This window comes from Poecilia formosa, unplaced genomic scaffold (assembly GCF_000485575.1).
Source record: "Poecilia formosa unplaced genomic scaffold, Poecilia_formosa-5.1.2 Scaffold255, whole genome shotgun sequence".
Lineage (NCBI taxonomy): Eukaryota > Metazoa > Chordata > Actinopteri > Cyprinodontiformes > Poeciliidae > Poecilia > Poecilia formosa.
In genome coordinates this window covers 926,864-939,652 of record NW_006800194.1, presented here as the reverse complement: position 1 = coordinate 939,652, position 12,789 = coordinate 926,864, and the positions used below count along the sequence as shown (strand labels likewise).

The 12,789-nt window shown below is 38.0% G+C and overlaps 1 protein-coding gene across 1 annotated transcript in view; it reads left to right on the top strand.

Moving 5' to 3' along the window:
- The window catches only part of mapk13 (mitogen-activated protein kinase 13), a 14,437-nt gene extending 3,473 nt beyond the window's left edge, over positions 1–10,964 (top strand). Inside the window, exons 3-12 of the mRNA XM_007570129.2 lie at positions 126–184; positions 2,578–2,683; positions 2,814–2,843; positions 4,905–4,952; positions 6,654–6,768; positions 7,526–7,597; positions 7,990–8,069; positions 8,465–8,543; positions 9,667–9,840; positions 10,279–10,964. Coding sequence (XP_007570191.1) covers positions 126–184; positions 2,578–2,683; positions 2,814–2,843; positions 4,905–4,952; positions 6,654–6,768; positions 7,526–7,597; positions 7,990–8,069; positions 8,465–8,543; positions 9,667–9,840; positions 10,279–10,364 — 849 coding nt within the window. The 3' untranslated portion in view covers positions 10,365–10,964. The remainder of the gene's footprint in view (positions 1–125; positions 185–2,577; positions 2,684–2,813; positions 2,844–4,904; positions 4,953–6,653; positions 6,769–7,525; positions 7,598–7,989; positions 8,070–8,464; positions 8,544–9,666; positions 9,841–10,278) is intronic.
- Positions 10,965–12,789: the final 1,825 nt, after the last annotated feature.

Here is a 12,789-nt window from a genome sequence, read left to right as displayed (position 1 = left end):
GTGTGTGTGTGTGTGTGTGTGTGTGTGTGTGTGTGTGTGTGTGTGTGTGTGTGTGTGTGGTTTCTCAAAATGAAAGTCTTCCAGTAAATAAATCACTTGCTTCATTCAGCTCTCATTCCATGCAGGTGATAGGACTCCAGGATGTGTTTACACCTGCCTGCAGCTTGGACAATTTCCAGGACTTGTGAGTACTTTTTACCACGCTGACATCAACTTGCAACATATGAGGAGCTCAGAGCACCTGAGGCCCTGGGAACAGGCAGCGGTTGTCGGTTATGAGAAGCAGGCAGCAGCTTTTGTCTTTGTCCCAGAAATTATTGCGATAAACTGCAGTATTGTTGTTTGGAGAGCATTTTCAAGTAATAAAATGGTAATGTGATAATAATGCAAGAACGCATTCTCAAAGATTAATAAACTTTAAAGTTTAAAATGAACGTTTAACACTGGAACTGGAAGATGTCTTAAGTATCCAAAATGCATAAACAAAACAACAGAAACAACAAATAAAATTAATTTTGAAATCTCTGTAAACAAAATTATCCTTCAAAAAAAAAAAAGGGCTAGTTGAGCCCAAAACGCCAGACTGAAGACTTTTATCATCCAGTTTTTGGTAAAAAGAGAGAAAAGAAAAAAAAACGATAAATCATGCAAATGGAAATTACTGAGCTTGCTTACATTTATTATGCGATTAATTTACTTATTGTTTGCTGTGACAGGCCTAGGCAGGACTGTTCCAAATTACATTCACTGACTTGCTGCAACATATTTCTGTAGTAGTTGAGGCATCTGGAGTAGCTTGTAAAACATACTTTGGGTCTCGCTTTCCAGGGAAGGCATGCTCATGTGGACGAAAGTGTGTTCTTAAAATGATCCTTTCATCGTAAATTTAACTATCGCTAAAATAATTCCCTTAGAGGCACACAATAGAGGAACGAGACAAATCAAAAAGGATTAATTTCAACTTCTGCATTTTGATTCAGCACCAAATACTCTGATGCAACTGAAAATAGCCTAGTGCAACCAAAAATATTCAGAGATCAACTAAATAATAAAGCTTTTTGTAAAGTTTAGATTTATGGCCTAGTCTGAACTGAACGGGCCAGGATTATTTGCCTGACGGTTGGGTCAGGTTTGGACTCCTGTAGCGAGTTTCTTAAGCCTACAATACATTCAGCACAGAGAAAACCAAACGAGGATACGCAACATGAAGCTGTGATAATCTACTTATTACAGTGTAAATAGAGGAGTAGGTTGTTTAATCTGTTGAGAAAATAAAGAAAGTAAGTATGGTGCAGAAGTTAATCAGACTGTATCAAGCACAGCACCCTGCCTGTACACACAGTTCCACTCTATGGACGGTTTGACCTTGACTCACTTCATGGTTACAACAAGCGACAAGATGGAGCTGGAAGACGCCTGTGGGCTCAGGCCCAGTTAGGTTGGATTTTTTAAGCTCGATCTAAACTCTACTTGTGTGCAATTTGTTCCCAGTTTAAATCTTGCTGCTCTGAAGTCCTCAGCTGTTTGCTATGCTTCGTCTCCACTGAGCGGTACTGCGTGGGTCGGTGCGCTGTTTTATGGTATTAGGGAGAGCGTTTCCACTGCCAATTGTTCTCTCAGTAGCCAGACGGGGTTAAACCCAAACCCCCGATATGGCATACTGGTGCGAGGTCAAACACATGACGCACGAATACGCCTGGCTTGTCTCAAAAAGTGACATCTTTCTATCTCCCATCGCTGAACGGTGTTGTCTGATGGCCATACCTCCACCTTAACTGCACTGTTGTTCTATGGACCTACGACTGAAGGGGGTCCAGGAATGCTGCTGTTGTTTGTCCCTCTTTTACAATAGAAACAGACTAATTGGTGTAACACACTGACATGCACTGTACCATTCAGTAGAAATTAGGCATTTGGAAACCAAGGTGGTCCGTGGCAGCTTTGGAAGAACTGTAGAGATCCACAGCTCAGGTGGAAGTATCTGTCAAAGGCTGCTACAATAATATGACTAATAGCCAACTATTTGTTGTGTAATTCAAGAATATGACCTTCATGGAAAAGTGGCAGGACGGTCAGATAAGACAAAAACAGAACTTATTGTTAATGCAAGGCACTAACCATAAGACGGCAGAAAGTAAAGCAAAACTTGTTGCCACAGATGTTCTCTGTCCAGTTTTAGAGATCTTGAACCTTTTTGCAAAAAAGAATTGGCAAACTCTTCAGATGTGCAAAAGCAATTATAATTGCACCAAAAGTTGTCTTTACAAAGCATTGACTCAGGGGAACTGAAAACAGACACACACCTTTACTGACCGGCTGTATTCACACTACAGTTTAATTATACAAAGGTAGACATTAATGACGAAGCCTTATAAGTGGGACTGAATAGAATAGCATGCTGCACTTCTTTAAGGAGTTTTTCAGGCGTATCTTCCAATGGAGGTTGAGTCTCATTTATTCAGACCCCCTCTAAGCTAAAGCATAGCGCTACAGCTTTAGCGCTATGCTAGCAGGGCATTCCCACCTTCCCACCTCTCTGTATCCTTCCCCTTTTATATCTGCACATCTTTTCCCCAGCTATCTGGTGATGCCTTACATGTACACTGACCTGTCAAAGGTGAGGGGTCAGCTCTCTGAAGACAAAGTCCAGTTCCTCGTTTACCAGATGCTCTGTGGATTGAGGGTGAGGGTTTTCCCAAAATGTTAAGGATGTGAATTTTATTTATTTAAAAAAAACAAAAAACATTAAGACAGCTTGAAGTTTAGATACACAAATAAAAAATGTAACTTTGGTTCTGCTTCTCCTTCTGCAGTACATTCACAAGGCAGGAATCATCCACAGGGTAAGCAATCGACACAACTTTCACTGAAAGAAAGAAATTTGAACTCTGCACATGTTGTTTTTTTTGTTTTTTTTTTTAAAGACTCCAGAGATTTGCTTCTGCCTACACTTTGCCGTTGTTTTATTTTAATAAATAATAAATAACAAGTCAGCAAAAAATCTGCCCCAACTGGTAAGATGAGTGAATCCCTCTGATGTTTGGCTGCATGTCTAGAGTTGTTAGGCCACACCCAGGGTCTGTACTGTCTGTATGTAGAGGAAGAGCAGGTTAGTCGTATGTTGTTCTTTACTGCTTCAGTCAGTTCATTATCTTCTCCATCTATAAGTGCCATCCAAAAGCACTGAAGGTCACCCAAAGTGCTCATGGCTCAGAGGGACGTTTAAGAAGGCATCAGGGAGAAACCACAAGACTGTCCCTAATGTAGGCCAATTAATAAGAGTCTATTAGTTAATTCATCTGTAGAAAACTGTCTGGGCTTCAAGAGGCAGAAGTAAAGTCATTAATTCTGCTTTTGAAGCCACTCAAACCTCATTTCGGGTGGATGCTTATGCCACATGTTGTTTATAAAATGTTTCCCAACCGAAAGACATCCTGCTGGCTTGTAGAGTGATTTCACAGTTGCAGAGATTGCCTTCAGATTTCCCGGTTTCATTATTGTCTGTATTTTAGAGAAGCGTGTTCTCATCTTTCGTCATATCTCGATTTCCACAACATGTTTTACATAAATTGAAAGCGTTTGTGGTTTTTTGTTGCTAACAGAATTATCTTTTTGCATTTTCAACAAACCCCAAACCAGCATCCCCTAAAATTATTGACAGTCCTGGTAAAGTGTAAAGTTCTACTGTTGCCGTTTTTGTTATCTTGAACCAGTATTCCCATTTTCCTCTGATATCAACAAGACATATTTATCTATTCAGCCGCTGTTCACTGGATATTTTCCCTTTTCTGACCTTTCTATGCTAACATGAGTTACGATTGTTCATAAAAGTCCCTGCAGATCTGCAGTTTCTGAGCAGGGAGGATTTCCAGTAGCAGTCAGTGTTGCATCAAATCTAAAGAAGCCTCTGACTGAAGACATTAGAGTTGAGAATGTGGTCCTTTTCCAATATGATGGATGGAAGAGCCATCCTTGTTCTCTGCTCGTTGGTCCTGATCTGTCTGCATTGTGTGTTCATTTCAACTCCTCTGGGATTGTAGATCTATTGTTATTAGAGTGGTGGATGCCCATCAACTCAAGGTTGTAAAAAAATAAATAAATAAATAATCAAATTTGAATAGCTTGTTGCCATGTTTATGGATCATAAAAGATATCCAAAAGAAAAAAGTACAAGCAAGAATTGCTCCAGCTGCACGGCTTTCAAAATCAGAGGGAATAATTGTCCAAACATTCAAGTCTCAACCAAAAGAAATGATTAACAAAAACAACAAATCAGAACTAACGTAGCAGAGCTACTTCAACATGCCTTGAGCAGCACATGAAACTGAATACGAACTTGAAATGCAATAGAATTAGAAAATTGAAAGACGGGAACACACTGGACACGGTACTCATGCACAAGGTTCTTGCAGTGGGCCGAAATGAGCAGCTTGTGCAACATGAGAACAGCTGTGATCCTTCATCTCCTCCATCTCAATGTAGTTCTTTTTTCTGCGTTTGTGCACCTAACAGATCGTGTCTGGTTGGTGTCGTGGGGATTTGTTTGGTTTCTCTGTGTTTTAAGCGCAGAAACCGGTGCGACCCTGCTGTTCCTCTGCTAAGACCCAAAGCTGTTCAGGTGTTACCAACACCCGGTGACAGCTTACCACATGATGCCGCAGTATTAAAATGCTTGGTAGTATTTTGTGTTTTGGCTTGCGGTTGAATCACTCGACGAGGCTTGTGTTAAAGGAGAAAAACACTCGTTATATGACGCGTTGAAACAAACAGCTGAGCCACGTTGGCCCCACGGGAACTGAGATGTTAAAGCCCCTCTTGCTGAGCGAGGGAGTCCAATCACTGCAATTTCTTGTTAATTACTGTGTGACCCACTTAGCCGTCATTCATCTGATTTCATTTTGCAGGATCTTAAGCCTGGAAACCTGGCTGTTAATCAAGACTGCGAACTGAAGGTACAAGATTTATAATATGAATCTTTCAAAAGTATTCATTCAAGTCCTGAAGCACTTCAGATTTAGGATTTAATGTTACAGGCCAACACAAAGCTGCACAGGTGGAAGGAGAGGGATATATTGTTTTCAACATTTTTGCAAATAAGAATCTGTAAACTGGGTTGTGTTTGTATTCAGACCCTAATCTGATATTATTGTTTATAATTTATTGTGAAAAATTTCTTTCCACCGCAATAATTTGGATTTATCGTTATGATAGATTTCAGTTATTGATGTTAACTTACATAAAACAGATCGGAGCATTATTTTTGCTAGTATCTCCACTTTTTCTTCCACGAGAGCATCAGTAAATATCAGTAAAATTGAAAATATGGTTAAATGCAGTCACTTTGTGAAGTTTAGTGATATAAATCACACCTTTGTAATCAAGTGGCGTCGTGAAGAAGCCTATTTCAGATGAGAATGAGAATGTGTGTCAAGAACAATATTTGTGTTTGTGACGCTATGAATGCCATGCCATGCAGTTACTGTACTGCAAAACTATGCATTGCCTAAAAAAATCAAACAATAAATATTTTTTTAAATCATAATCTTTATATCGTTATCACAGTAGTTCCTCAAAATATTGTGATAAAATTCTACGTCCGTATTGGCCACCCTAACTCTGATACCCTGAAAGAAAATCTTGTGTATTTAACACAAGTATTTTTCTATCCTGTGTTTTTGTGCAAAAAGGCTCAAATTCAGAGAGATTGGACGGACGGCAACCTTGAAAATCAGTTTTAATTGTTGCCTGTTAGGACCCGTCTGGTGGTGGCCATATCATAACGTGAAGGATCCATCCCCTTCAGATCTCAAGCAGCCAACAGAGACAAAGTTGAACTTTTTATAATGTTATTTATTTTAAAAAGATGCATTTTTGAATGAGATGTTACAACAAGTGGAGCATAAGGCTTCAGAGTGAGCCATAGTGCCGAAAACAGTAAACAAAAGGAAACCATCTGAATATTAACCAAAACTTGCCTATCTGAAAGTAAATAAACCAAATGACAAAAACTTACCTCCCTAATTAAGAAAAACATGAGGAAGCTAAGCAAACATAAGTAACAGCTCACTCTTACAAACTCCAAGAAGTTTTAGAAAAAGTTTTTGACAGACAAACAGTGTGGCCGCTTGAGATGACCTGAGGATGGATGGCAGGAAGTCCGCCGCAGCAGCTTTTATATCTGTCACCTCCGGCGTGCCGCCAATTGGACGTTACCGCCATCTTCTGGGAGCCAATCAGGGACGGGCGCCTGCTCACGCATCTTTGCTTAATTAAGTTTACGACCCCAGTCGTAGCACCCCCTTTCCCAGGAATTAAACACACGCCTAAGTGTTTCAGTCATACCTGTCAGGTTTTGGTCAATACTTTTGAGTGCACCAGTCTTGGCTGTGCCAAACTTTGAGTGCAGCCAAGACTGGTGCACTGCACAATAATGGTTTGGCGGACTCAAACGGAACCTGACAAGATGAAGATGTTATCAATGTTATCAGTGTTTTAGATCGATCCGCCCACCTTTATTGTTTACCTCCCATTTCACAAATACACAGGTGTGAGATTTTCACCAGGCAAGATATTTAGAAGCAGGTTGAGCTGGTTGTGTTCAGACATCGTGTGCTCCTGCTGCAGATGATCAGTTTCTTTGGTGTCCGGTACAGATCCTGGACTTTGGGCTGGCTCGCAGTACCGATGCAGAGATGACGGGCTACGTGGTGACCCGTTGGTACCGGGCGCCTGAGGTCATTCTGAACTGGATGCACTACACCCAGACTGGCAAGACATCTGTAGCTGTTACATATTATTAATGTACTCCTGTTCTCGCCTTACCGTTGTGTAACTCTGAGCCTTTGCTCGTCACGTGCAAACTTCCTGTTTGACATGAAGCTTGTGTTTTTGCTTTGTCTTTGCTTTCCAGGGTCAAGTTCCTAATATGGAATATTAGTTATTAAAATGCATTTTTATGATTGATTTTTATGATTGATTTTTATGATTTAGAAACATCTTCTTTGATCTTTTTTTTTTACTGTTAGCCTGATTGATCTGCCCCGGCAGTCTGTCATCGCACTCTCTGTCTCTCTAGGATATGATTTTAATTTTAGAAGCAGGTTGTTCAAAACACACTGCGGCACACAGAGAGCAGCTTTCCACCCTCCTTAGGATTGTGTTACTCACCAGATGTTCTGTGGCAGGCCGTTTTAACATAAATTTGGTTTTCTATGGCAGGCCGTTTTAACATAAATCCGCTTTTACCGCCCTTACATTCCAGATTTCTCAAATTGTTTTATGATTAGACTTTTAAATAATTTAAGATATCTCTAATTATATTTTGTCTAGACAAAATATCTATTTGAGATATCTCTAATTATGTTGAAACGGTCTGCCATAGCTGTTCCTCATTTATCTGTTGTGAATAAGGACTGAGTGGTGCCATGTAAATGCCACCTTCCTCGTTTTTATTCCACCTTCCTGTAGATTTGGTATCTGCTTTGGTTGTTACTGATGTTTCCTTCTCTTTCCCTCCTTTTTTTAGTGGATATTTGGTCTGTGGGTTGCATCATGGCTGAAATGATCAACGGAAAAACCCTCTTTAAAGGAAAAGACTGTATCCTTTAATGTTCGCCATCTTTTAATCTGTTTTTTATTATTATTTTATGACTGTGTGGTAATTAAAGAGGTTGATACAAGCAGGAACATGTCAATTTGATGACGACAGTAAATCAGGCAGTAAGTGGATCACAAGGTACTATTACCACAAACTACATATTTGAGCAACATGTTTCCTGACTTGTTTTTACTTTAGATTCATCTACTACTTCCTATGTACTTTACAGATTTATAGAGCCTGTTAGAAATTAAAATGGGCTCTTTCCTGTTTTTAATTAATATGTCATGTTTTTTTTGTTTTTGTTTTTTTCAAACCACATTCCCGGAGCTTGTTTTGCAGCCATCAGTGATTAGCACCAGGCTTTTTGACCGTAACCCCTTAATAACCAGACATGGACCAGCTATCCCAGATCATGAAAGTGTGTGGCGTGCCTGGACAAGAGTTTATACAGAAGCTTGAAAGTCCAGAGGTGAGACAAGTCTCAGTATGTTGACGTAGCTTATAAAAGCCAGTCATGATTTCAGTCAGAATTCTTTATTTCATTTTTTTTTCCTAATTAAAGCTGCCAAATTAATTGTTTTCATGTTGTCAAAAATAAAACGACCACCTGCTCTCAGCATGATCAGCAAGCAGAGCTTAACAGATCTTGAGCATTTCATGCTAAGATGTCATTCTAAAAAAATAGTATATGTTAACCTTATATGTGTAGCTTTAACCTTGTCTGGATTAAAGAATATCCACAATAAATGTGTTTGTTTTGAATCTACTTAATTATGACTTTTTAACAGAAACATGTAGGAATTAAAGTGAAACATTAACATTCCTGTTACTTGACTTCTGTTGTTGATTTCTTCTCTGAAACAGGCCAGAAGTTATGTTAAGAGCCTCCCTCGCCACCCTAGAAAAGACTTCTCAACATTGTTTCCCAGAGCCAGTGAAACAGGTGAGTTCAAATTTATCACTGTCTGATACAGTTTATTTAATTATCTATTTTTAACTTCATATGAAGACTGTTCAAAGTGCTCATTTCAAACAGCAGACTCCAGTTTTTCATTTGGTTATTTTGGAAAGAAATTATGATTTTTGTTTCATTTTGGCTCTGAAATACGAGAACTTCCTCATCTTCTGTACTACACAACTGTAGTGGGCCTCATCTCAGGGGGGAACGAGTCTTCCCACAGGAATGAGGTGGAGCGACTGACAGCGTAGTGCACAGACAACAATTTAATCCTAAACACAGCCAAAACCAAGGAGATCATAGTGGATTTTATCAGAAAAGGAAAAATTCAACCACTATACATCTGTGGATACCGGGTGGAGAGGGCATCAAACTTCAGTTTCCTGGGAGATCCTAACCTGACCTGGGACGTAAACACAGCAGAACTGGCAAAGAAAGCCCAGCAGAGACTATTTTCTGAGAAACTATATTTCTCAAAAACTGCTGGTGTCCTTCTATCGATGCTCTACTGAAAGCATCGTCTGCTGTTGTCTCTGTGGTTCTCCAGCTGCACAGCAGCACAGAGGAAAACTCTCCAGAGACTCATACAATCTGCCCAGAGGACCATCAGCTGCTCTCTGCCTTCTCTTGAAGATCTCCAGATCCCACTGCCTCAGGAAACCAGGAATGTTTTAAAACACTTCTCTCAGCCTGATCACGATTTGCTCCAATTGCTGCCATCTGGCTGCAGAAACAGGAGCATTAAAGCAACGACAACCAGGCTGAAGAGCAGTTTATACCCAGTAGCCATATGGGGGTTAAATGGCTCCTAGTTCTATTTATCACGCAATTTCATTATAGTCCATGCTATTTTTATTACATGGTTTCTATAATGACAATAAAGATTATTGATTGATTGAACAGTAGTAGAGATGTTCCATTCTGTAACAGAACTGACATAGTTGCTTGTCTGTATTTTTGCGCAATAATTTAGATTAGTTGTATAGTGTGACCTTAACATTACACAGTTTAATCTTTGTATCAAACCCTTTGTCTTTGATGCATTTGATGATTTTTCAGTAGGATGGCTTTGACTTTGGTATTTTCCGGTGTTTTTTGTCCATGTCAGGTATCGACCTGCTTGAAAAGATGCTGGTTCTGGATGGAGATGAGAGGCCCACTGCTGAGCTCGCTCTGGAACACCCGTACTTTGACATTCTGCGGGACCCGGAGGACTTTCCTGAGCCTACGCCGTACGACGACAGCCACGACAATGCAACCATGTCCCTAGATGAGTGGAGACGTAAGTGGACAAAATTAAAAATAAAACAAGCAAACACTGGTCTTTAAGAAATAAATATTATGAGATATGCTTAAAAAAATGAATATGCAGCAAACATCCTAATTTACTAAATTAAATTCAAGCTGGAGAGTCATGTTTTTAAATGTAGCAGCCAGAACAACTGCCAGCAGTAAACTTTTCACAAGCTGAGCTCAAGGTGAACCTACTTCAAGGTCTGTTTTTGAGAAAATTGGCAATTAAATAAATATACTTCAATTCATCCATGAATTTTTGCTTTCTGTTTTTTGTTTTCTGCATGCTGCCACAATAAAAGCTTTTTTTAAAAATGATGTTATGACAATTACGTGCCAATATGGATGCATTTAACATATTTTCTTCTGCAAACAAAAATCTGGTTGTGTAGAAGAAAACCAAACTGCCCTCCCTTTTCTCTCACAGGGTTATGCTACAAGGAGGTGAATAGCTTTGTGCCATTTCCACGGCGGGACTCCAAGAGAAAAAACACTCTTACTATGTCTCCGTGATGCGACGGACATGATGTAACTCCCCTACAAATACCACACACAGCCAATGGTGCCCTTGTATATTCCTGACTCAAAATCACACTATTTCTTTTATTTTTGAGGTTTTTAGATTCAGTGTTGACAGTGATCTATTTAAATAAATACTTCACCAATTTCTTTTTGGAATGTGAACTTATTTCTTAAATGTAAATTGTTACATGTCCGTGAATCGTGTTGCAAGTTCATTGTTCAAATGCTGCAGGATTTCCTGTAAGATTTCATGTTTTCCGTTTTCCGTTTCCCAATTAAACAATAAGACAATATCTGTATATGTTTTTTTTCTGTTTTTTTTCTTTTTGTTGCATTGTGGCATCCTTTATTACGACAATATGGTGTAAATATTCAGGTACAAATCTTTTCTGAATATGCTTTTAACAAGCCAAGAATCAAAATGCTGGGCATTGAGGCTGCTGGATTTCTAGAAGGTAAACAGATACCATGTAAATGTACACTAAGCCACCAGTGCATACTGGAATTTGTCTAGAAGACACTGTGCCTAATAACTTTTTAACACTGTTTAAGGCCTTGGTTTTACAATAAAAAGCAATTAAATAATGTAAATTGTAAAATGCCCTTGCCTTTTTTCAGTCTTTTTTTTAGTCATTTTTAGCTTATTGTAATTACTTGCTTCTTTTTCTTTGTTGTTTAAAGTGTTTTTTGAACAATTAGACCAATGAAAATAAATCCATGAGAATGCACGTGAAACTTAAGTTTTAGTTGTGCAAGACATTGCAAGACTCACTCCGATGTTTTAAAATTGACATTTAATTAAAGAACAGTAGGCTTGGGTCAGATACCAGTAATAAGGTTTAGTTCCGAACAGCTAAACTTTCCTTCATAACATTCCTAGTTTTTCTATAAAGAAAACGATGCCAAAAAGGTGTATTTTGCTCAAGAAGCACTTTTCTACTAAATACAGCAGAAAGTATGTTTTTCTTTGAACTATCCTAATCACTTACTCAGACTTCATTTACATAGCACTTTTAAAACTAACATCGATGAAGTGCACTTGACAAATAAAACCAAAAAAGATGGCCACCCAACCGACTCGCTTAAAAGATAAAACCACGTCCATCAGAAATATGCACATGCATCATTGTTTTAGACACTGTATGAAAATCACAGATTACCATACATGCTAACACACTTAAATGCAGTTATACCTTTTTTATCAATTAACAATAAGTTGCTGGAACTTTACCAAATGAAATAAAGTTAAAAATATATATGTATATATAATACATCTATTAAAAACTACAATAAAAACAGAAATTACCTAGAAATAATTAAGTCTTAGCTACAGATATAAATCAATATTTAGAAGAGAATAAAAACAAAATATGACATGTAATGTTCAGCATGTTACATTTTTCAAGCTCCTTTTTTTGTCAAGTAGATTATATATATTTTTTATTTTGCTTTGTAAATAGACCCGTACCTACATGTAATGTGATTTACACTCTCCCCTTTTCTAATCCACTCTTTATTGTTGATGCACCTCAGTATAACAAAACGGGTAAATTCAAATACAAAAATACTTTATTGATTCCAAAGGAAAATCAAATTAATAAAATTAAATTAAATTATCAAAAACATTGGACATCCTTGCTTCACTAGGGTTTATTTTTAAACTGTCTTTTGAGAATTTATATAATTTGATGTAACATTTAAGCAGATGTTTTGACATACATATCTGAATGTTTAAATTCATTCTTTGTTAATGTCTCAATTCTTTCATACTCCATAGATTGAGTGTATTCTCATTTACAGATTTTCAGCATCGTATATCCTTCGTGTGTTTTACTAAGATTATTAAGTCACATTGAGAAATCGACGACGGGAAGATCATCAGGAGTCGCACATCACATCAGACAAACGAGACGAGGTTTCTATTAAGAAGCTTGCCCGCGAAAATCGTGGCCTGGTGACGTAAAGGGGGAGGATTCTGAGCAGGCTAAACTTTTACCAACCAGCTGGTGTCAAATCCTTTAAGTTGCCATCGACAGGAAGCAAGACACGCTGCTTTCAAAATAAATTCATAGAAAGCCAGGTTTGCATGATTAAACGACTATTTCAAACTCAATTCATGAGTTGATTTTTTTTATTGGAATACAGACTGGCATATAGGGCCATGAAATTTGACCTTTTATGAAGTAAGTAAAAAAAAACATTTACTGCAAGAGTGAATGAGTTTTATAGTGTAAATATGTGATTTTTTTTGCCATATTATCATAATATCTGTGTTTTGCCATATTAAAAATTTACTTTTGTTAATGTGATAAACCACTGCTTTCAATTATTACACTTAAAAAAATAAGAAAACAAATGTTCTTGTTTCTAATTAGAATAACTTGCTAAAACAAGAAGAAAAGATAAATGTAGTGCA